The sequence below is a fragment of the Balaenoptera acutorostrata genome, chromosome 2, assembly GCF_949987535.1.
Source record: "Balaenoptera acutorostrata chromosome 2, mBalAcu1.1, whole genome shotgun sequence".
Taxonomy (NCBI): Eukaryota; Metazoa; Chordata; class Mammalia; order Artiodactyla; family Balaenopteridae; genus Balaenoptera; species Balaenoptera acutorostrata.
The window spans coordinates 169,501,903-169,526,719 of NC_080065.1; the positions used below are offsets into that span (position 1 = coordinate 169,501,903).

The 24,817-nt window shown below is 46.9% G+C and overlaps 1 protein-coding gene across 1 annotated transcript; it reads right to left on the reverse strand.

Moving 5' to 3' along the window:
- Positions 1-591: 591 nt before the first annotated feature.
- Positions 592-23,557, reverse strand: RNF187 (ring finger protein 187). Its single transcript, XM_057540442.1, has 5 exons — positions 23,550-23,557; positions 3,399-4,101; positions 1,955-2,047; positions 1,524-1,745; positions 592-923 (listed from the first exon to the last, which is right to left on the reverse strand). The coding sequence occupies exons 1-5, from the start codon at positions 23,555-23,557 to the stop codon at positions 921-923; spliced, it is 1,029 nt and encodes a 342-aa protein (XP_057396425.1). The 3' UTR covers positions 592-920.
- Between the last annotated feature and the right edge of the window lie 1,260 nt (positions 23,558-24,817).

Genomic DNA, 24,817 nt, shown 5'->3' on the forward strand with positions numbered 1-24,817 from the left:
AGCCTGAGATTGCTCCTCCTGCCCCAGGAAAAACTCCTGGGTCAGTGAGGGACAGGCAGGCGGACAGGGCAGATAGAGGGTGATGCTAAGGCAGGTTCCTGGGAAACCACTGGCATCCAAGGGATGGAAGATGGAGAAGAGAAATGAGAGCCGGCTGAGTAGACACCCTCGGAGACAGAGCAGGGACAGAGCCTGGAGGATATGGCCAGCAAGTCTGCACTAACCCTGACACACAGACTCCATGAGGACCTCAAGGTTCTCATGTTTCTGTGGATAGACCTCAAGCTGTTGGTGTAGGTTTGTGCAACATATGCTGTTGGAAGACCGCAAGCAGAGGTGACAGGTCTGATCTGCCCGCCCTCCTCACCCAGGCACCCTGAACATTCCTTTCCCTTGACACTCACCCCAAATTCAACCTTAACTGCTATGCCCAATGCATGGGTGGGGGTCTGTGGGCCTGGGTGTGCATGTCCGGTGGAGCAGCCCCATTACAGGCTGCATTTAAATGGGGCAGGTGTCAGGTCTGGACAGCCCAGGCCTCCTGGAGATGACGACCGCAGCTCATGGAGACCCCGGCAAATCTGACGAGACTTGGGGCAGCGAAAAGAACTTTATGGAGTTGGGATACACTTAGGTTAACTTACCCCCAATACAGATCTCTACAGTGAAATGTTTATAGCCTAGAAACATGAACACCTAGAGGAAAAGGGAACACAAACACTCTTTTGAGGAGCACTGTCTTCAGCAACTCAAGGTGGGCACTTAGAGTTCGCAGCCCACATCTACACCTAGGAGAAGACACTCAGGGTTGGGGTGTCTTGAAGGATGACAGGGGGGTCCAGAAGGAGGTGGATGGAGGAGCTGCTTCAGGCCAGGGATGGAACGAGCTTCCTCTGCCCGGTGCCTGGGCAAGCAGCACATCACTGCATGGGAAGAGAGGGAAGGAGTGAGTTAGGTTCTATCCTGGAAGCCAGGTGACTGGAGAACCCAGCCCCACCAGACCCACACGTCTCCTCACCCACAGTCACCACCCACTTGGAGCTGATTAACCAGTATTGCCAGAAGTGAAATGACACCTCTCAGCTCAGAGGAGGGAAGACAGAGGCTGCTGGCTCCTGGCTCCTGGCTCAGACTCAGGGTTGCAAAGAGCCCAGAATCTCCAGGTTTAGGCAAAGCCTCAGGGCACAGTGTAAAGGAGGACATTCAGGATGAGGGCATGGCAACCACCATCTTCGCCAGGATCCCTGCCTCTCCTGACCTCACAGCCGGCTCCTACCTGTAGAGCCCCAGGACAGGGCAGGGGCCCAGTGCTTCAATATTGGGATGCAAGTTCCCCCTCTCTGCATATGTTCCTTCCCACATGGAAGCTGGAGAGTCTCCTGGATTACTCATTCCTGAAATTCAGCCCCAAATGGAAGCCAGGCAGCGGTCTTAAGGCTTCTCTCTTGGTAAGCTACCACCTTGCTAATTCTTGAATCTGTGCCCCCTCTGCACTCCCCTGGCCACCAGGACAGGGTGCCCACCTGGAGCAGCATACTGAGGCCCAGGTTGCGGTGCCTCCTCTCCAGCTCCGACACAGCCTGCAGCAGGGACCTGAACCTCTCCGCTGGGTCCTCATCCTCGTCGTCCAAGGACCCTTCCTCTTTCTCTGCTTCCTGCAGGAAGCGCCCCTCCTCCTCGGCAAAGAAGGCCCGAAGCTTCTTGTAGTCAGTCAGGGCCTTCTTCCTCCGGTCCATCACATGTCCCTACAGGATGGGTGGGTGGCAGGAGGGATACCCGTGTCCTCGGGCTACCCCGAGACCCCCTGCCCCACCACCGACCACCTCAGGGGAGGAAAGTCCCCTGACCGTCTGACTGTACAGTGCTCAGCTGTGGTCCAAGGCCCTGCCAAATAGGATCAGGGTACACAGCCACATTTCCTTGTTCACATGGACTCCAACCCCACCCCACTTGCCTTCCACACAGCAGCGGCGGACTCAGCCTGGCCATGCAGGTCCCGAGCATCGTTCAGATCTTTCCTCATGATCTCCACAGATCCCTTGTTCTCCTGGAAAGAGATGCTGGTTATGGGGTGTGTGGCCCACTTCTGAAGGTCTGGGGCCCACCTAAGCCCAGTCCAGAGGGACATTGCACCACCAGAATCCCCTATCCGACGGTCCAGAGGCCTCAGTTCATGGTCTTGGCCCACCAGACACCTCAAAACCCTGCAGGCGCCAGAGAGGGGGGTCTTAGTGACCCACTATGCTCTCTCCAGTCTGAGAGAAATATTTGTGCTAAGAATCCAACAGGGTAACTGTACACAAGACCATCCATTGGGGTCCCTAGTGTTACTCTCCCCAGCGCAGGGATGGAGGGTGGTCTCTTTGGGGTGAGGATGGCCACACCCAGGGCCTGCCCAGCTCCATGCACTGACTGGATAGGTGGGGTCCTTCACCAGGAGAGACCAACTCCAGTCCCCTGGCCACATGCTCTAGCCCCAAGAAAGCCCCTGGATGCTACACTCCACTGTTTACCCAGGCGACCCCAGGACCCAACCCCTGACACATGTACCCTCAAACGTGCTACTCTCTCCCCTGTGGTGGGCAGGGACCACACTGTTTCCACTCCCGGGGCCTGGCTGTCTTTATTCTCTAAGAAATAAAATTGAGCCCCACACACACATCCCGAGACACCAGCTCTGACCAGACTCTCCGATGGCGGGTTCCGACCCAGAATCAAGTGCCACATGTAACGGCTGAAAGCACAGTGGAAAAGGTTCCAGAACAAAGTAGGTTAAGGGACTCGGGAGAAGACGGAATGGGAGCGGGGTGCACAGGACCCCAGAGGGGCCGATAGCCTCAGGTCCCGACCCCTATGAGGGGACTTTGCTCCTTGGGGCAGGGCTACCATAGCGTGACGTCATGCCAGGGGCAGGGCAGTAACACAAAAGGGGCAAGGCATGGGGGCGGGGCCCACAGCAGGACTGTCTGCCCATGGGGGGTGGGGCAGGGCAGTACAACACTGAGAAGGCGGCAGGGGCATCCTGGGGGGAAGCGGGGGACGATGGGGAGAAAGGGCACTGTCCAGGGATGGGGAAAGGGGGACTGGATACCTTCCGAAGGTAGGGGAGTGGAGAGGGAGCAACCTCTGGGGGTAGGGAATGGGGGAACAAGGCACCGTCCAGGGATGGGAGAAAGGGTACTGGGAACCGTACAGAGAAAGCAAAAGGGACAGGGCAACAACTGGGGTATGGGTTGGGGGGGGCGGCGGCGGTCAGAGCACCGTCCAAAAGATGGAGATTGGGGACCAGGGCGCCAACCGGATAATACGGAGGGGGAACAGGGCGCAGTCTGGGGATGGGAAGGGGGTCAGGGCACCCTCCGGGGAAGGGCAGCGCATGGGACGCCGCCCGCGCGCACCTTGCCGCGCAGCGCCTTCCTCCAGCGGGGCTCCCACTCGGGCGGCTCGGGCCCCGCGGCCATGCGGCAAGCGGCGCACAGCGGGCCCCCGTCGGCTCGGCACAGCAGCTGCAGCGCCGCCTCAGAGGCCGGGCCGTCGCGCGCGGGCGCCGCGGCAGCCTCCTCGAGCGCCAGCAGGCGGCGGCTGAGCGGCGGGCGGCCGGGCTCCACAGCGCGCTGCCAGCAGTCGTCGGCGCACTCGGGACACGGGAAGGGCCCGTCCTCCTCCGCCCAGAATCGCACCACGCACGCCCGGCAGAAGCGATGGCCGCAGTCGGCGCGCACCGGCTCGCGGGGCGCGCGCTGGCACAGGGCGCAGGCGGCCTCGGCTGGGCCCGCGGGAAGCGCCAGGGCGGCGGCGGCGGGGCCCTCGAGGAGGGCGCAGACAGGGACGCGGACCGGGGAGCACAGGTGGCTGGGCTGGCGAGGCCGGAGACACGGGGGAATGCCGGGGACCGGGACGCAGGAAAAGCGCGGCCGGAGAGCCGAGGACGGGGATGCGCGGACAAGGATGGAGAGCAGGGACGAAGGACAAGAATGGCGACTGGGATGGCTGGGCGCCCGGCGCAGGGTCCTGGCAGGGGTGTGCTCCACCACACAGGGTCCTGGCAGCGGTGTGCTCCACGCAAGGTCCTGGCAGCGGTCTACTCCAGCCTCCCGGATCCTGACAGGCCGCTACACTCCGCCTGGGTCCTGGCAGCGGTGTACACTCCACTCCCTCCCAGCTAACAGTGGCGCGCTTCAGTCTCCCACTCGCGGGCCGACCCACGTCCTTGCACGCTGAAATCTTACAGGGATTGTCACTTCTCCCATAAGTGACTCGTGTGAGAAAGGGAAACAGTTTTATTTGAAAAGTCCATTTTAAACATCTTTTTTGTAAGCTGCTAGGACCTGAGCTGCAAGCACCTCCTCCGGGGCGCAACGCCCACGCGGGGTGGGGACTGGGCTGGAATACGGCCTGCGTGGGACCCCTCGTGTGCACCATCCCACGTGAAATCGTTCTGTATGCACCGAACCGCGTGGGCCTTCCCCGCGTGCGTAGGTCTGGCGTGGACTCTCAGAGGAACACGTCCTGTGAGGGCCACCCCACGTGGGTGGCCAACGTCCGACCTGGAGCCCAGGCTTTAGGTCCCCAGTTCGCCCCTGAGCCTCAGGCACGGGGAATCCAGCGGCGAGGAAACTCATTGATTTAGAGTGAAGACTTGTGATAAGACCCAGGGCTACCAGTCACCAGGCCCATACCAGGAAATTCGTTAGCATTTCTTTAGAAAAGACAAACAAAAAAGGTTTAGGGAAGGTGCGGTCTGGTGGTTTGTTTTTGTTTTTGTTTCTGTTGTTTTAAACAACCAAGCACGTGGTTTTTAAAAAAATGCAATTTTTAATTTTTTAAGAGTGAATCTGTTATTCCGCATAAGTGCAAAATCTTCCTAGGTATTGCTCTTTGGTTTTTTGGGGGGTTTTTTGTTTTTTTTTAAATCTGATGTTGACTTAACAAAAAACACGTAAAAGTTAAGTTTTATTCAGGGACCTTACTGAGGCCTGTAGCCAGGAAATAGCTGTTGACTGAAGAAAATGCACAACCTAAACGTTGAGTGTTACATTTTATTTGGCAGACTTGCTAAGGACCTAAGCCAGGAAGAGAGCCTCTCAGGAACCAGGTATATAGGAGTTTTGGCAACAAAAACCAGGTTTGGAACAACAAAAGGTTACTGTTAAAGAAAACCAGACATCTTAATGAATTTAGTGCTTTTTTTAATGTATGGGAAGATGCAATAGTCTGGGCTTATTGGAATCATTCCTTTGATAGGGACCTTAACTATCTAGGGCCAGTACCCTGTTTTTCTCCTTTCTGAATCCCCTCAGGGTGCACAGTTGGGGTGGCTGCGGTGCCACAACATCCTTTGTTTACTGATAAGGCAAGCTGGTTGTCTTTATCCACACAGCCTCTCCTTACCTCTGAAGGGACTGGTCCAAAGAGGTAGTGGAGGAGCCAGTATATATAAGAATTGTTTTGGCTGGGAAATACTTGTAGTCAAGCATACATCTTGGTAAAAGATTACTGCTAATCACAAAGAACAGATATCTCAAGTTACTGATTTTAGTGTTTTTCTATCTATGGGAAGATGCAAGAATACGGGGTCATTGAAATTATTCCTTAGATATGCATTTTAACTGTCTGGGGGCCTGGTAAATCCAAAGTGCAGAATGTTTCATCATTTTTTCCCCCATCTTGAATTCCCCTCAGGGCACACTGTCAGTGGGCAACTGTAGTGAGTTGCAACTTACCTCTTTCTATAACAGGGTGATGAGTGACACTCTTTATTCTCTTTGTTTACATTGGCATAGACTTGAAAATGCACTAAATGGGCAGTCGGAAGTGTGACTGGCAAACTGAGGTTAGTTCTGTGGAGCAATGGTTAGAAGGAGAAAAGCACGTCAGGCTGAGCCTAGCTGATTTGTTGGGTAGACTAGGAACACAGTGGAGAGAAAAGTGGGGGAAAAAAAAAATCAATGAGCAAAGGCCATGATAATCCAGTGAGTGTGAAAAATAAGCAGGCACAACCATTAAAGGCAAATAACCAAACTAGGAAAATGTCAGCCACAAATATACAAAGAATTCATAAAATTTGGAACAGAAAAGTACAACGGAAAAATACCCCCTGCCCCCATGGAATTTGTCAGTGCACAGAGAAAACGCAAATGCTGAATAGACATGAGAAAAAATATACAATCTAACCAGTTACCAAGAAAGAGAAACATAAAGTGAGACTTTTTTTTCACTATTAAGTTGGCAGACCCTGTTACTAAACCAAACTTGGGTCCACTTATCCATGTCGTAGCAAAGCCAATCAGTCTACTGACGCTGAGTTGTGGTGAAGGAAAGTATGCAGGGTGCCAAGCAAGGAGAATGGGCAGCTCATGCTCAAAAAGCCCAAACTCCCCAATGGATTTTAGGGAAAGGTTTTTAAAGGCAGCATTTGGGGTAAGCAGCTGGTGGACTTTCTTCTGGCTGGCTGGTGATGAGATAACAAGGTGATGTTTCAGGAATCCTAAACATCTGGTTCCAACACTGGTTCCAACCAGTCTTGGGTCTACCTGCTTGTCAGCATGTAGTCACCATCCTCCACCTGAGTGGGGGGTCTTAGTTTCTGCAGAACAACTCAAGGATTTGCATCAGATTATTATTATGTCCCTTGAGGAGGAAATAGGACTCTCTTTTATTGCTGAACTATTTTTCAAGCTCTCTTGCTTAATGCTTTTCCTTTGTTTCTGCATTCCATCACTTCCCTAATTAGAGCCTGAGTCTGCTCCTCCAAACTCAGGGAAGGCCTAGGACACTAATGCCTTTTTCTACAAACAAAAAATGGGGGATATGGAGGGGCTTTTGTACCTGGGAGGTCCCTCCTGCTGGGTTTCAACCAAAAACACCCTGATTTTGCAGATATTGCTTCTGGGAGACAATGTAGCAGTATGTGTTAAGGATCTTCAGATTTTTCATAACCTTTGGAATTCCTTTTCTCAAAATATGTTCTATAAAAATAACACAAAGTGGAAATAAATCATCATTTGGTTTGGTTTGGAGAAATGTTTGTCATATCACTATTTGGGAGGGAGGGAAGCTTAAAGTCCAATAATAGGGGAATGACTCAGCAAATTATAGTAGCCATCAATTTGAAGATGTGTGCATGAAAGATTTTTGGAAATGAGGAATGGCAAATATTGTTAGAACCCATCCATGACCTGCTCCCAACTCCAATGTGTGGATTTTTCCCCACACCAGGCAATTCTCTGTGTTTACAATTTAACTTAATTTTGACACTCCTGGAGATAGCATCAAACCCCACAGGTTAAGGGTTCAGTGCTACAAGACTGCCCCCCTGCAACTTCAGTTGCCAATCACAAATCCAAGCATCACCTGTGATACTATAGTATCACAAATGTCTATAGACCAGAGGGTCTCATCACGGTATCACACTATCCTTCATTAAGACCAGCAGAATCAAAATTGTGTTGTGCAGAATTCCCATTCTCCAAGACAGACTCAAACTGGCATTTTCCCTCCAGCTTCCTTTGTACCCTACAGATGAGAGACAAGGAATGGGAGAAGAGAGGGCAAAGAAGAGATGTACATTCTCTCCCTCATCTGCTTCTTGAACCATCCAGAGAACTGAAGACTCCCACTTTCAGGTCGGAGGCAGAATAAGAGTGGGTGATGGTCTGAATTATTGCTCAGAATAACATTTCATAAATACCACTGATACAGTAGGACACTTGGCAGGCTCTGAGCATCTTGATGCTGACATCAAAGACATCAAAGAACTAAATAAGGGACTTGCCTGGTGGCGCAGTGGTTAAGAATCCCCCTGCCAATGCAGCGGACATGGGTTCAATCCCTGGTCCGGGAAGATCCCACATGCCACGGAGCAACTAAGTCTGTGCGCCACAACTACTGGGCCTGTGCTCTAGAGCCCACGAGCCACAACTACCGAGCCCCTGTGCCACAACTACTGAAGCCCACGTGCCTAGAGCCCATGCTCTGCAATGAAGAGTAGCCCCCGCTTGCTGCAATTAGAGAAAGCCTGCGTGCAGCAACGAAGACCCAACGCAGCCGAAAATAAATAAATTAATAAATAAATTAATTAATTCAAAAAACCCCAAAGCTTTATTTAAAAAAAAAAACAAAAACAAAACTAAATAAGAGAATGCCTCACCATGAAAGGGCAGAATTCCCAGTTTTGCTGATTCTGAACCATATTCCATATTTCTCAATATTGTATTTTAAACAGATTAGTATAAAGTTTTGAGATTAAATTAGTAACAATGAAAAAATCTGAATATTTTCTACAAGTGTGACAAAGCAGTTTTTTTTTTTTAAGGTAACAAAAAAATAGACCACTAGAAGAGAATTAAAGGATTCTAAGGGTAGCAGAATATACCACCCCAAAATGTGTCACTTTGGCATAAAGATTATTTTGAGCTGGAGGCAAATGAGGATCAACAGTTGCAGAAAGATGCCTTCCCAGAGTTTCCTTAACTGACTAAAAGCAGAAACTTCTGAAAAATGAAAACTGCCATAAATGCCCTCTCTGGGGAAGTCTTCTGGCTGTGAAGATGATGGAAAGTCAGGGCCAAGATGGACCTGCACTAATGACACTTGTCTTCCATTGGTTTCCCCCCAAATATTTACCTTCCCATAGCTTGACACCCCTGGAAGCCTAAGACACTTTTCCTTTCTCTTGTCACTTCTCTACAGATTTATTTGTTAAGATGTTATATAAGCCCAAGTTCTAACCATCCCTTTGAGTTACTCATCACTGAGATTTCTCCCGTGTGACGTGCACCACATGCATTAATAAACTATTTTTCTCTTGTTGATCTGATGAGTTGTTTTTTTTTGTCAGTCTAATTTATGGGGCCTCAGCCAATGAAACTAAGATGAGAAGAGAGAAAAGTTTTTCTCTTAAGTTTTCATTACAGGAAGTCGTAATCGCACATCAACCTAATGATTTGATGTGTGTTTTATTGCATTTCGAGTTGCCCTATTTTAAGTTCTGTTTTCACAAACCAAACAAAAGGGGATGGTAAAGAGATCTTCAACTACGTGTGTAGGAGAAATGATTGAAGAGATGAGGGTGTTGAGATTAAGAAGATAGAACTCTGTGGAAATTTCATGTCCGGCATGTGGAAAAGGAATAGAAAGCAATTTTTATTTCTCAGAAAAGACAGAAATAGGACTAAGAAATACAACTTACTAGGAGGCAAATTTGAAGTCGTTATGGTTATGATATTGTGATGTATAATAAGAAATATATATTTGGCCTTCCTCCCTATTCCTAGCACAGAGCTCCTAAAACCCTGGGAATTTCCTAAGTGATGAGAATCATAAAGTTGTCTTGATTTTCTAAACGAACCTCTGTCAGTGACATCAGGGTTTGTGTTAATGCGGTAACATTTGGAAAGTTCTTGAGGATGGGAGCAGGTTGCCAGGGGAACCAATCTAGTAAGAGAGGGTTGGAAGTTTTAGTCCCACCTTCCATAAAAACCCAGAAGGATGGGGTTTGGAGAGCTTCCAGGTCGATGAACACCTGGAGATTTGGAGAGAGTGGCATGCCCAGAGAGGGCATGGAAGCTCTGTGCCCTTTCCCCATACCTTACCCTGTGCATCTCTTCTACCTGGCTGTTCCCAAGTTATATCCTTTTATGATAAACTGGTGATTAGTAAGTAATATGTTTCTCAGAGTTCTGTGAACTGCTCTAGCAAAGTAATCAAACCCAAGGAGGAAGTCAAGGAAACCTCTGATCTATAGTGGGGTCAGTCAGAAGCACAGGTGACAACCTGAACTTTCTATTGGAGTCTGAATTGGGGACAGGCTTGTAGAACTGAACCCTTAACCTGTGAGACTTGATGCTATCTCCAGTTAGGTAGTGACAGAATTGAGTTAACTGCCTGTGAGAAAAACACAAACATCAGAATTGGTGTCAGATTTGGAATGATATTCCTCCAAATTTTCCATGTTCTAATGAAAAAAAAAAAAAAAGAATCACGGAGTGTTAAAGCTGAGATTGGTGTTCAGGATGGTTCAGTCCATCCCATGTCTGACTTAAAGAGGCTGAAAGCCACACACGTCAGGGTGGTACCTCCACAAAACTACCAGACTGCCTTAAATAAGGACTCTTTCATATTTTCATTTGTATTTTTCTGCTTCAAAGAAAATTATTGTCTCATTTTAGAACTGAAGAGGGAAAAAAATCAGGGTGGGGTATTTGTTGGTTTCCAACAAATTATACGTATTGAAAGAAAAAAGGTGAGTGGCAAATATAAGTTGCAATTATGGTATTATCTGTGAGAATAATTTTCCAGACTTTTCTAGGTTTTCATAATAATATGCTTGAAAACTTGTTTCTAAACCTGTATTTATTCCTGATACATTTAAAGCTGTATCCACTCTTAAGTACAGCTAAGCTCTATCACATATATTCTTTTAGGTGGTATTTCTTTTTATTAGGATCTAAATATTTTTAATTCCCCATATGATCTCTTTTTTAACCCAAATATTATCTAGCTATACATTATTTAGTTTCCAAATATACAGAATTTGTAACTACAATTTGGTTAATAATTTATACTTTACTACACTACAGATGTAGAACACGACAGTTTGGAATTTAATGAGCTCTCCTCTTATGACTGAATGGATGGGTTATTTTTGCAAATGGTGCCTGTGTGCTCAAAAGGAAAGTGGGTCCTCTGCTTGCTGGTTATAGTTCCAAAATCTTGAGGTTATTAATTGTATTATTGAGCTCTTCAATATCACTGCTCAGTGGGCTTCCCTGATGGTGCAGTGGTTAAAAATCCACCTGCCAATGCAGGGGACACGGGTTCGAGCCCTGGTCCAGGAAGATTCCACATACTGCAGAGCAACTAGACCCATACGCCACAACTACTGAGCCGGCGCTCTAGAGCCTGTGAGCCACAACTACTGAGCCCACGTGCCTAGAGCCCATGCTCTGCAACAAGAGAAGCCACCGCAATGAGAAGCCCACGCATCGCAACGAAGATCAGGCCCCGCCTGCCGCAACTAGAGAAAGCCCTCATGCAGCAACGAATATCCAACACAGCCAAAAAATAAATTAATTAATTAATTTTAAAAAATATATCACTGCTTAGTTTGTATTTGATTTCTCAGCGTCTGTGTGTGATAGGTGTTAAAAATCTGTGACAATGGTGATCTACCCATTTCCACAAGGATTGCAATTAGCTGGTATTTTGAAGTGATATGAAGTGCATTTATGCTTAAGATGATTATGTTGACTTGATCTAGTGTTCACTGTATCAGAATGTAATGTCCATCTTTGTCATTTATGATCATTTTTACTTCAAATTATACTTTTTTTAGATCCTAAGATATAAACATGATAGAAAATGAGAAATATCAGAAATACCTAGAAATCATGTATATTGAAATTACTACATCGAAATGCGTGGGACCCAAATAAGCCATACTTAAAGGAAATGTTTCTTTAAACTCATTTATGGGGATGGAGGCTGGGGAGAGGAACTAACCATTTGTTATGGATTGAATTGAGTCCAGCAAAAATATGAAAAGAAGTGTTGAAGTCTGTTAACCTGAAACAAATAGACTGTTAGTGTTTCTCCAGCAAAGATGAGTTTATTCAGGATCAGCAGAGAATTGCAACTTGGGGTCTGCAACCATGGTGAGCCTCATGCAAATCACCACATGGCAAGGGAAGGAGAACACTTTTATAGAGAGGAAAAGAAAGTTGGGAGGGCCACAGTAAACAAAGAGTCCTTGTCTTCATTGGCTGAGTCCTTGCCAGAAAAGAAGAGCATTCTTTCTTCTTCCTGTTGGGCTCTGCTGTCATTGCAGCACATGAGAGCTCCCTCTTCTGGTCTCCAAACTCTATTTAGGAAACCCAGCAGGACTCTGCGGGGCCTTCCCAGAGAGAGACACCAGCTGACCCCTGTGTCCCCTGCCTCTTGTTTGTAAAAAAGCTTTAGCCTCCTAGGCCTCCCCCGAGTTTCAAAGAACAAATTTAATCAGAGAAATGAGAAAATGCAGAAACAGAGGAAAACAGTTAAGCAAGACAAAATAATAGTTTAGCCATAAAACAAAGTCAAGAACCTTTAGTTCCTCCCCAAGTCCAGGTTGTCACCTATGCTTCCGAGCCACTGACTATAGATCAGAGGTTTCCATACCCTCCTCCTTGGGTTCCATTAATTTGCTAGAGTGGCTCACAGAATACAGAGAAACATTTTACCTACTACATTACTGGTTTATCATAAAAGCATATAACTTGGGAACAGCCAGGTGGAAGAGATGAATAGGGCAAGATATGGGGAAAGGGTGCAGAGCTTTCATGCCCTCTCTGGGCACACCACTCTCTCCAAATCTCCAGGTGTTCACTGACCTGGAAGCTCTCCAAACCCCATCCTTTTGAGTTTTTATGGAGGCTTCATTACATAGTCATGATTGATTAAATCATTGGCCATTGATAATGGATTCAACCTCTAGCCCCTCTCCCCTCCTGGGAGGTCAGGGTGGGACTGAAACTTCCAACCCCATCTCACTAGGTTGGCTCCCCTGGCAACCTGCCACATCCTCAAGGACTTTCCAAAAGTCACCTCATTAACACAAAGTCTGGTGTCGTCGACAGAGGTTCATTTTGAATATCAAGATACTTTTATGATTCTCATCACTTAGGAAGTTCCAGGGGTTTTAGGAGCTCTGTGCTACGAATAGGGAGAAAGACCAAATATATATTTCTTATTATACATCACAATACCACACCTTCAAAATATTTCCAGTACTTCATTAGACTTTTGTAAAAAGTGCACTGGAAAGCAGGCAAGCAAGGAAAATGGGCATAACAGGGAAGATATTTGGGAATATATGTAAATAAACAAGAGATGATCGTTACACAGACCAATGATGGTAATGAGCCTTGAGCTGTGAAGTATGGTTAGTAACTTAATCATTGAACAAATAGCAAAATATAAATAATAATTGAATATTGTACTATACACTTAAAATCTTTTGAGAGAGTAATTTCATGTGTTTTTTACCAAAATAAAATAAATAAAATTTGAAATTTCTTCCTGGATTTTTTAAAACCTCAATTGCATTGTTCAAGTCTGTTCTTGCTTAACTAAAATAAGTCAAATGAATGACTACTGCCTTATCTCATGGGGTTCTCAAATCTAGGATGAAAAAAATGGGCCAGTTTGCATCAGCTCAAGTAAATACCAGTGTAATACTTTAATAAAATGGCACAAGTAAATTTTCTAGGAAGTGAAATCCATTTCATCTTGATGTATCAGGACCAAAAGTGACAGAAACTAATTTGAACCATAGAACTGAAAATGGAGGAGGTACATTCCTTGGCTCCTCATCTCGGTCCACTCGGGTTGCTATCATACTATAGACTGGGTGGATTAAAAGCAACAGACACTTATTTCTCATAATTCTGGAGGCTGGGAGTTCAGTGTCAAGGTGCTGGCAAATTTGGGCTCTGGAGAGAGCCCACTTCCTGATTCATTGATGGATGACTTCCCACTGTGTCCTCAGATGACAGAAGGGGCAAGGGAGCGCTCTTTTATAAGGGCACTAATCTCATTCCTGAGGGCACCACCCTCACGACCTAATTACCTCCCAAAGGCCCAACCTCCTAACACTATCACCCTGGGATTTCAACATGAATTTTGGCGGGGAGTGCTATTCACACCACAGCACTCCTGAAAGGGTGTTGTGCCATCCAGCTCTTGTCCAGCAGAGCTCTAATGGCCGAATGTCTTCAGGATATATGCCATGCCTTCTCTCCAAGCTCTTCCTTCTGGTGGAGTCCCCAGGCAGGTGTCTCCTATCGGCAGCCTTCAGCTTCTACTAAAAGCAATCTGAGCCTAGAAAACTGTGCTGTTGTGATCTATAATAAGAAATACATATTTGGTCTTCCTCCTTCTCCTGGTACAGAGCTCCTGAAACCAGTGGAATTTCCTATAATAAAAGCAATAAAGGTGTCATTTGCTCTGTTAATGAGGTGACTTTTGGAAAGGCCCTAAGGATGGGAGCTGGTTGCCAAGGGAACCAATCATATAATCAAGGGGTTGGAACTTTCAGTACCACCCCCTGACCTCCAGGGAGTGAAGAGGGGCTGGAGATTGAATCAGCTGCCAATGTCCAATAATTTAATCAATTATGGCTATGTAATGGAGGCTCCAAAACACCCAGAATGACTGGTTCCAGGGAGCTTCTGGGTTGGTAGAAATTTGGGGAGAGTGGCACAAGCAGAGAGGGCATGGAAGCTGAAGCCCTTTCCCCAGGCCTTGCCCTGTGCATCTCTTCCACCTGGCTGTTCCTGAGTTACGTCCTCTAATAATAAACCAGTAATCTAGGAAGTGAAATGCTTCCCTGCGTTCTGTGAGCTGCTCTAGCAAATTAATCAAACCCAAGGAGGGGGTCATGGGAACCCCTGATTTGGTGGGACAGAAGCACAGAAGACAACTGGACTTGTCACTGGCATCTGAAGTGTGTGTGGTGGGGGGCAGTCTTGCAGGACTGAGCCCTTAACCTGTGGGATCTGATGCTATCTCCAGGTAGATGGTGTCAGAATCGAGTTGAATTGTAAGACACCCAGCTGGTGTTGCAGAATTGCTTGGTGGTATGGAGAACCAATCCCACCCCACATTGGAATTGGAGTCAGAATCCTTTTGTAAACAAGAGTCCCTCTCTTCCAAATGCCTCAACCAACGCTTAGAGTTGGTGTCATGCTGGTCACTGAGATTGTCGCCATGACCAGGGAAAGGGCCTGAGCGATCAAACCTCCCGTTCGGGGCTGGGACCAGCACCAGCCAGAGAAAGGCAGTAAATTCTGGGCAAGCCCTGACCACATTGAGCCACATATTAGCCAGGAGGCCAAGGGAAGAAAGAGAGGAGATGAGTAAGAGAACAGTGGAAGGCCTACGAAGTCACCTGCTAGGCTGGGGAGTTGACGGGCTTGGAGATGACCTCACAACTTCAGGAGATAACCCAGGTGAGGAGAGACCACTATCCATACCCAGGAGCCACGGCCAGAGCCCATATCACTGCCAGGATGCTCCTGGAGAACGTGCTCGCTGCAACCTCCACCCTCCAGGAGAAGGGAATAACTTTTGTAAAATTAATGATTAAACTTACGGATAGAAAATGTTAAGTTTCTTTTAATGCTCCAGTATTAACAACAAACTTTGGACAATGTTTTAACTTTTTCAACTCAAAAATCATGTCAAAACTAATGACTCAATTTAATGTTTAAATTGCAAATATAGTGCTAACTTTTTTAGCTATTTTAGTCAAAACTTTTAAATAATTCAATATCCTAAAAAATCCAAATATCCCAATGGTATTTCTAAGCTTAAAGCAATATTAAGAATATTTCTAGGGGCTCGAGTCACTATGTACAACTCATATAAAGTTATTCCATCATCCCAACCCAAGCAAATAGGAGTTTCTTTCCCAGGGCTCTGAAGGGAAGAATGATACGGCACTGAAGGGAATGTTTCCTAGAGATCAGAAACAATTCACCAAGGAGCACCACGCCTTTCATATGTGAGCTCACCAATCCAGAGCCCACACCCTAAGCATCTCCTCTCACATTCATGGGCAGGCCACTGTCCACCTGCCCTCATCACACCAGGGCAGGTACCACACAACTAGGGACAGGCCCTATGCCCCAGAGCAAGCTGAAACTACTCAAACCAGGCAATCCTGAGTCTGCTTGCCCTACCTTACCTTGTCTTTCCTGTAGAAACAACAAGGGTCTTGCTCAAGTTTTCCCCTCGCTCCCCCGGCTTCCTAGCAGACCCTGGTGTTTCTCAGTGTGGCTTTATGAGGTGTGTTGTGCCCCTCCTCTTGGGAACTGTGAGTATAACAGCTATCTTTTCAATGGCAGTCATGTCTTGATCTGTTGGCCTCACCATACCTGAATAACAATAGTAATAATTTTTTAAATTGGCTGTATTTTAAAAGTGAGACAAAGCCAAGAGCAAGAGGCAGCAGTGGGTATGGCTGGGAGACAAGTTCCTAATTATGGGTGGACATCAGCGGCTGTGTGCAGAACCAGGGCTTACACAGAAGGGGGATGTGACCAGGTTCCGTAATATCCCAATGCTCAGATGCCGGCTTGTAAGGGAGGCTAAGAGTAAGTTTATCTGCCATTTTTCCAGGAGCAACAGCACCCAGCCCCTTTCTAGAATCTGAGGAAGTTGCAAAAAGCATTAAAACTGCTTACTTCTAAGGCAAAACCAATTCTTGGTTGTGGAGAAACAAAACCACGTAAATAAAGTGAATTATCAATCTACAGGGGAAAGGTTGAGTTCAATAGAATGCATGCTGGGTAGCCAGGAGTTATGCACTCATGGAAAAGATTTAGAGCTTTCCCAGAAAATCTGAAGGGAGGCCTTAAGAAAGACTAGGTAAATCTATGCATATCAAAATCACATATTGTGAAACAATTACACAAAAACAATACCTGTATAACTAATAAGGAAGAATTCATGGAAAGCTGTTACTCTACATGGGGAAGGGAAGTGGAATGAGAAGCAGAGGGACAGGCAGGTAGTAGCATATGCCCTTTGATAAACCCATGCAGGTGTGGGTACCTGGAACAGGAGTTTAAAATAGCCAACCAAAGGCACCACCCAACACAGCCACTGGACACTGTACTCCCAGCCTGCCTGGAAAATCTTTTTTCGAGCCCATTCCACATTGGAAAATATTACAGGAGGTTATTGCTTCTCTAGAAAAGAGAGTTTGCGCTGAGGTATGAGGACTTATTTGGTGTTCCAGCATAGGACTCTGGGAAGGATGCTGTACACAGAATCTAAGGCTGCAGACAACACCAAAGGAAGATGAGCCTGGGGTCTCGGGTCCTGACTCGAAGGATTCTCTAAGGGAGACCTGGTGGTGAGCTCATTACCATATCCAGGCCTGCGATTGAAGACTTCCAAACTCGAAGCCATCATCCCAGCTCCGCTCCCCACCCCCCAGCTCTTCGCCTCCTAAAGTGTGGGAAAAGCTCCGTGCCTCCCAAAATTCTGGACCGCCCCCCTCCCCGCCAACACAACGAAAGAAGAGCCAAGGGAACTCGGAAAACCCCCACAAGTCACTTGACACCGCGCGCGGGTGGCCTCAGAACAGCCAGTCGCGTTGCTAGCGACTCCATTTCACGCCCAAGCACCCGGATACGGCGCGCGCGATGAGGGTCCTTGGGCATGACCCGGACGCGACGGGCGGCGATGGTGCACAGGAGGGTGACCGCAGAGCACCCACCCACCCAGGCCGTCCTGGCGCTGGGATCCTGCGCGACGCGGCTTCCCGGACACAGAAAGAGTAGCGCGCGGGAGGGCGCTGGGGCTCAGGGGCTGCAGCAGTGCAAGGGTGCGGGATACAGGGACGCGCGGACACAGGATTTCAAGGGTGCTAGATAGAGGAGCTCACGGGCGTAGGAGTGCCGCAGTGCCAGGACGCAAAGGGATGGCAAGCGGCACACACCGTGCAAAGACGCAGATGGGGGGTAGGGTTGTGGAGGTGGAGGGGAACCTTCCCTGAAGACCCGCTCCCGCCTACAGTCTGGGGACTGCCCGCGCAGGATCGGAAAGAGTGGTGGCCTCCGGTATTTATTTGAAAGGGCTCATCTGGATTGGTTCAAACTCAATCTTGCCCGCCCCTCACGACAAACCTATTGGCTAAGGCGCCTCCTCGAGCTTTCCAAGGCTTTCTATTATTCCACCACCTCTGCGGCGTCCTTCAATTTGGCGTGTGAGTTTGGAATTTCTTGTATTTTTTGCACATTTGTGCCTTAATGTTTTCACCCCTGTCTTTGGATATTATCGTGATTTCCTGACACGCTCGTAACACAGAAATGCTGCTGCTTTTGGGCGGGGGCTGGAGGGGTCGGGGGGGAGGGGCTGGACAAAACCACCCAGACCAGCCCTGGGATGTTCCCTGTGTGTGTCAGGGGTGAGACCGTCTGCCCACCCATCTCCCAGTCACCTTCCGTCACCTTCCCTTCGACTAGGTCTCCTGAAAATACCAAAAATATAAAATATATCAATAAAAAAAGAAAATTATGGTCATAAAATTTCGTCTGTGTTTTCTGTATTTTCTCAATACTGCTGGAAGTTGCTAGATTCACTTTCAACACCCCTTAAGATCTTTTAATGAATGTAGTTAAATAGGAAGTAAGAGAAAAACACGGTGTATGCATGGGGAGGGGTGACATTCCCCTGGAAGAACAAACAACTAGAACCGCCCATGTACCGGTGCAGCTTCGAGCTGGCGGTGGGGAGGGGGCTTGGGTGCCTTCTGTGCCCACTGACCCCAGCCTTGCCTCTGACGCCTTCTGCGTCCGCACGGTCTATCCGGGTGTGACTGTCGCAGCTCAGAAGCCGATGGGCGAGCGTGCCCTGCCTCTGTGTGTCTGTGTGTCTGCGTGGGCGCTGAGATGGAAATGACATAGTCTGCAAGCTGTGCGTCCATTGCTGCTTCTCAGGTTTCGTTTCGCGGTCCTATCTCACTTCTGCAGTTGTGGTCGCCTGTCCTTCATTCACACCTGGCTCTGGGATTAGATTGCAGCCCTACTCTTTTCTAATTTGCTGAAATAAAATGGGCAAAGAAGTCATTTGGCCAACACGGGTGTTTGGAAAAGACCACTCAGTTATCTTGCGCAGGATGCGGGCCAGCATCTGCCTATCTTGCGTCCTGCGCGCGCGCGCGCGCGGCCGGAAGGGCCCTGGATGCCAGCGCATCGGAGGGCAAGGCATTGGAGACTGGGATCCCCAGCCCTTTGCCACGCGGGGCATCCCTCGGTGATGGCAGGAGGATGGCTTTTGTCCTCAGGGTGTCCGCTGGAAGCTGTGCTGAAGGACAAAGGCTGCCTAAACCGTCTTTTCCTTCTTTTCAATCTTGCATTCTGTGAGGTTTACTTTTTCTCTGCAGAGCTCCACGGCATGCCCTGTAATTTCAACTACTCACTTTCCTGCAGCGCTCAACCCTAAAGAATTAAAACTCTTCTTCAATAAGCCTCCGTGTTGTCTTTTCTGTACCTGCGGGGTGCTGTCTCCAGGCAGATTCGTCCCTGCCTCCCAGCAGGCTCTGTATATAGCAAGTGTTACAATTCCGATATGGAAAGAATCAGCATTCTATTGAGGGAGGGGGGGAAATATATGTGTTTGCCATTGCAATGTTTCAGTTATATGAAATGCTTGTTTGTGAGAATTTTAAAGTGATTTGACTTCTTGCCTGAATGAGGAGCTTACTGCACATTCCCCTAGGAGAAAAGAATGGCTTCATTCGTGCATCACAAAAATCCAGGATGATAAAACGTGCTCAGGGCTTCCCTGGTGGCGCAGTGGTTGAGAGTCCGCCTGCCAATGCAGGGGACACGGGTTCGAGCCCTGGTCTGGGAAGATCCCACATGCCGCGGAGCAACTGGGCCCGTGAGCCACAATTGCTGAGCCTGCGCGTCTGGATCCTGTGCTCCGCAACAAGAGAGGCCGCGATAGTGAGAGGCCAGCGCACCGCGATGAAGAGTGGCCCCCGCTTGCCGCAACTGGAGAAAGCCCTCGCACAGAAACGAAGACCCAACACACCCAAAAATAAATAAAGAAATAAATTTAAAAAAAAAAAGTAACTGTGAATGATCTTTGAAAAACAAAACAAAACAAAAAAAAAACAAACGTGCTCATTTCATGCATGAAGTAGGAAACAGATGGGCCCCTGGGCCAAAGAGCTGGTGTTTGTCAAATGGACAAAACAAGAACGAAGCCCGTTTCCCTTCCTCCATTAATAGGGAGGGAATGAACTAGCAGTGGGGAATTTGTTGCAGCAAAAATAGAAATGAGACTTTTCTGATAAACAAGGAAAATAAGGAAACAATGAACAGGCTGGGAAACAACATACACAGGTCTGAAAGAGTTAAGCAATCTTGGTTATTCTTCAGCTGTTACTACTAAAAAACACTTGTAGCTAGTCTTGTCTTCACAAAGCTGATTACTCTCTGACTCCATAAGAATTCCCCTTTGCACTTGGCATTTCTTCTCCCCCTACACTCCCTTGTAGCACTCTTCATTTCAGAAAGAAGGTCACGGGCCGATAACTTCAGGGACACCAGACCCGGTTGCTGCCTGACGCCTGACGCCTGACGCCTGACGCCAGTTTTGGCCATGAATTTGCAGAAGAAAAGGAATGCAAGACCTTCATTACTTTGAGCCTTATCACCTACCCCAGACCATGAGGCCCAGGCTATATAACCTTTCCCTATTCCCCAGGGAGGGGGGCACAGTTCTTGAGGCGCTAGCCTGCTGTGTTATCCCCTTTGCCAGGCAAAGATTAAAGCCATTTTTCTCATTCCTCCAAAACTGTCTCCATATTTCTTTTTGGCATCAGTGCACAGAGAGCCAAGATTTTGGCATCATGCATGCAACAATTTATTCAATGTATATATGGAATCTAGGCACTGTACTCTAGAAATGATAACAAGGGGAAAAAAGGTGTTTATTTTGGGGTTTTTAAAAATCATCCAAACTCCTTTGTAAATTACTCTTCCAGGCGATTATGCCCAAGCACTGTCTGTCGCTCGTTGTTAAGCTGGAGATCCTGTTTCTTTGTTTTTCTTTCTTTTTCTGTTCTTTCTTTGCCTTCTTCTCCCCCCCCCCCCACCACCACTCCTTCCCTCTCTTTTCTTCCTTCAGTCACTTTTTCACCTTTCCTTCCGTTCCTTCCTTTCTTTCTTTCTTTCCTTCCTTCCTTCTCTCTTTCTTTCCTTATCTCTGGAAAACCTCAAGCCTGCACTATAGTATTCCATCTGTCAATACAAAATGTTGCTCTTGATCCAGAGGACTGTCTCTTGTCCATTCGGGCTGCTATGATAGAATACCATAGACTGGGAGAGCTTAAACAACAGACTTTTAGTTCTCATAGTTCTGGAAGCTGGGAATAGAGAGATCAGGGTGCCAGTGTGGGTGGTTTCTGGTGAGGGCCATCTTCTACATTGCAGAAGGAGGGGTGGGGGAGGAGGAAGGGGATGGGGAGACGAAGAGGCAGAAGGAGAAGGAAAACAGGAGGAGGAGAATGGGAGGTGGAAGATGAGGGGAAGAAAGCTCTTTCCTGTCTCTTTCAAAACGGCACCAATCCCATTCATGGGGGCTCTACTCTCATTCAACATATGAATTCAGGGGGAACACAAACATTCATTCCATGAGATTCTGGTTCTGATTTCCTGGCATTAACCAGCCTCTATGTGGGAGGACAGCAGTTTCCAAACCTTAGCACCTACATGGAAAGACAACTTCTTACCCAAACCCCTTCCAAGAAATGCTCATTTCCTATCCCACGCCAAGTTTTCTTCCAAGCCTTCCTATGCTGCAAGGAAGCCAAGAAACCTCACCAGGACCCAGTGCAAGGACCAGCTTTCCAGGGGCTGGCAGCAACCAGACGAGGTGAGGGGACTGTGGGTTGTACAAACTGCTGCATGGCCTGCAGGCCAAGGGCCATCCAGAGACAGCTTCATGATCCAGTGACCTGGGCTGACACTAGAGCAGCCCTGAGAAGCACTCTGTGCTTGGTTCAGTGCTCTGTTGTGTCCATCTTGAAATTCTTAACAGTTTTTTGACAAGGCACCCACATTTTCATTTTCCTCTGGGCCCTGGAAATCATGTTGCTGGCTCCGCAAAATACCCAAATCATATCTTACCCAAACCTCAAGTCACAGATTTTCTATGCCAGATGCCTGGGATAAATACTTTTGCTACTGAAGGGGTTCCGGACATACCACCCCAAAATATGCCGCATTTGGCATATTGAGTATTTTGGGCTGAAGTCACTTGAAAAACAGCAAATGCCGGGAAAAACTTTCTCTGAACTCCCCTTATCTGCCTAAAAACAGTTTTTTCAAAATGAATTCAACTGCCATTAATTCCCTCCTGAGAGTTTCATCAGCAGAGGAAGATTGATTCATCACAGGAGAGCAGACTAGAAGTCAATGCCTCACCCAGACAGACTTTGTCACAAACTATTGATATCATATCTCCTGTCTAGTCTCCTAAGGGCCCAGTCATCTTTCCTAATATCATTTACTCTCCTCTAAGATGACTACTTCTCCCCTTTTCCTATTAAGATGGTATATAAGGTCTCAAATCTCATCGCTTTTTGGGGTATTCACTTTTTTTCCCCTGCAATGCCCCCATGCACATAATATGTAAAAATGAATAAATTTGTATAACTTTTCTCCTGTTACTCTGCTTGTTGTCAGTTTACTTCATAGACCCATCTATTGAACCCAAGAGAGTGGAAGGAAAGTCTTTTCTCCATAACATTACAAACGTGTTAACAGCTTCAATAACTACCACCAATGAGCCTTAACTGAATTTTAAGAATAAAAGGCAGCTTGCAGTCAGAGAAGTCTGTGCCAACTAGATCTACAGGTGAAAGGAAAGAGGTGTTTGCTTTGAGTGTATCTCCTGTGCAAGATCAAGCTTCAGACCTCTTCTAATGGTGCTGGGGGTCAGGGTGGGACCAATCATTTATATACATTGGTAATTAAGTCTCTGGTATAAAAAAATAATGGTTACAAAAACAGTTTGAATAAATGATCCAGAATCACACAGTTGTTATTAAGGTGCCTTGTATTCAAAGACTATTTTTAAAAAATTGATTTGGAGATTGTGGAATTGAGTGAAATTTCATCTGCAGTACTTTCAGCTTTCTACTGCAGTAGAAATTTTAAGATATCTGACTGGTGTTTTTCCCTAGAAACTTACATTTAAACACAGAGCAATGCATCTTGATTTTGATAATATTTTTTTCCCTACACATCACATCATATGTATTATTCTCTCTTCAAAATGAAATTCAATATCCAAAACCAAAAATATCTAGGTGTGGTTAGTGCAGAGCTTGGTACCACTGGCCTGACTTCCAGGGCCAGTTCCCCACCTCATCAGCTGTTTCACTTGAGACGTATTTTTTTCTGCCTTTTGTCACCCATCTGCAAAATGAAGTTAATTACAGTGTATACGTGGAAGGGATGTTATGAGCACTAAATTGAACTAAGTATCCATTAAGTGGTTACCTAGATCATAATGAGCTCTCCAGAAACGTTTGTTAAATCAACTATATATTTTTAAGGTAAACAGATAAAATAGTTAATACTGAGCATACCCAAAGCAGCTCAGGGGACACACAATCTCAAGATGTCCGATGGACCTCAGAGGACAGATTTGCAAGCAGGGGGCACTGCCTCAGCTCACAGGGCTTATTCATTCAACAAACACTTATTCATTCAACAAACACTGATTGTATCTATGCTATGTGCCAAGCTCTATGTTCCACCTTGGAGATTTAGAAGTGAAAGACACATCTCTTGCCCTGGTGATTACAGCTTAGTCCATGTTCCAGTGGGCAAGAGATAGCCTTATGCTCCATATTTATGTGATGGAGCTGCCCATGGCTCAGAAGGAGCTCAGCTGAGGCAGCCCCGGCTGTGGCTGGGTCTCTTCTGAGAAGGAAAGGATGAAATGGAGCCAGGAGAACTTGAGCACTAAATATATGCCCACACCTCGCCATCTGCCTGACACACATTCACTCACAGCAATCCTATTAGGTAGGGATTGATATCCTCACTTTATAGATGAGGAGGTAGAGGGGCAGATAAGGTAAATTATTAGCCCCAGGTAGGGAGCTAAGCACAGGCTATCTAAAGAGTGGCCCCCTGGCATCTCTCCTCCACTTTCTTCACACCCAAACCTTCTAAGGCAAATAGGATCCCATTTGGGCTTCTTCAAACTTATGCTTGTGTAGGTATCTTGAAAGCACCTTGCTAAATTCTCGGAATGCAGTGAGCCACTTTGTCTTTGTGGGTGTCATTAAGTTTCCTAGCCTGTTTGGATAATGCTCTGGATGAAAAAAAAAAAAAGTTGCCAGGAAATGACCTCCACAACCGTGCTTCAAAAACTATGATGTGCATAGGAATCTGTTTAAAATGCAGATTCGGACTCAATACATTTGGGGTGGGGCCCAAGCGTCTGCATTTCTAATGGGCTCCCCAGGTATTCCTGTGCTGAAACAAGTGAGAAATGTGAATTCATACTTGCATATACAGGAATTAATTTAATAAGGAGTAAACTTGGGGACTGGTGACTTCAGTTAAAAACAAGACAGGCCCCAAATGGAGTCTCTTATGCTAAGCTCTCCATCACCAAACCAAGACTTGACTTATTTCCTAGAAATAACATCTTAAACAGGTCAATAGGAATCGCCTGATCAGCACTAGTTGTTAGGTAATCGGCCTCATAGACCCCTGCCATCCCCTTCAGGTAAGTAACCTTGGAGTAACACCTGCTTTCTTGCCTAGTGTATTTTCCTTGTTCCTGCTCCCTCTGGCTATAAAAGTCTTTCATTTTGTACAGCCCCTCTGAGCTCCCTTCTATTAGCTAGACTGGACGCTGCCCAATTCTAATCGATTTTTGCTCAAACTCTTTAAAATTTTAATATACCTCAGTTTATCCTTTAACGGTTCCATAACCTACGTTCTGATAGGTAAGTAGAGAACAATAATAGTATCTTACTCTTGGAGTTATTAGGAGACCACATGAGATCATACATATCAAACACTTAGCATATAGCTGTCACTTCAAACGGGTTTGTCTAGTCAGTATTAACAATAACAACAATATGAAGGACTAGTGTTTCCTTTGAAACTCATTCATTTCCTCCCTCCAGTTAAAAATCTGCCCTGTTGCTTCCAATGTAAGTACCTTAGTATACCTTAGTATGTTTTCAGTACTATTTTCTGTACTTCCGAAAGAACTGTTCGCATTTACTCTT

What these genes read in the sequence shown, in the direction of transcription:
- RNF187 (XM_057540442.1), bottom strand. An exon ending in GGAAGGCGCTGCGCGGCAAG is followed by an intron (nt 2,048 to 3,398) that starts GTGCGCGCGGGC and finishes ATCTCTTTCCAG; the next exon opens with GAGAACAAGGGATCTGTGGA. An exon ending in CCGCCGCTGCTGTGTGGAAG is followed by an intron (nt 1,746 to 1,954) that starts GCAAGTGGGGTG and finishes CCCATCCTGTAG; the next exon opens with GGACATGTGATGGACCGGAG.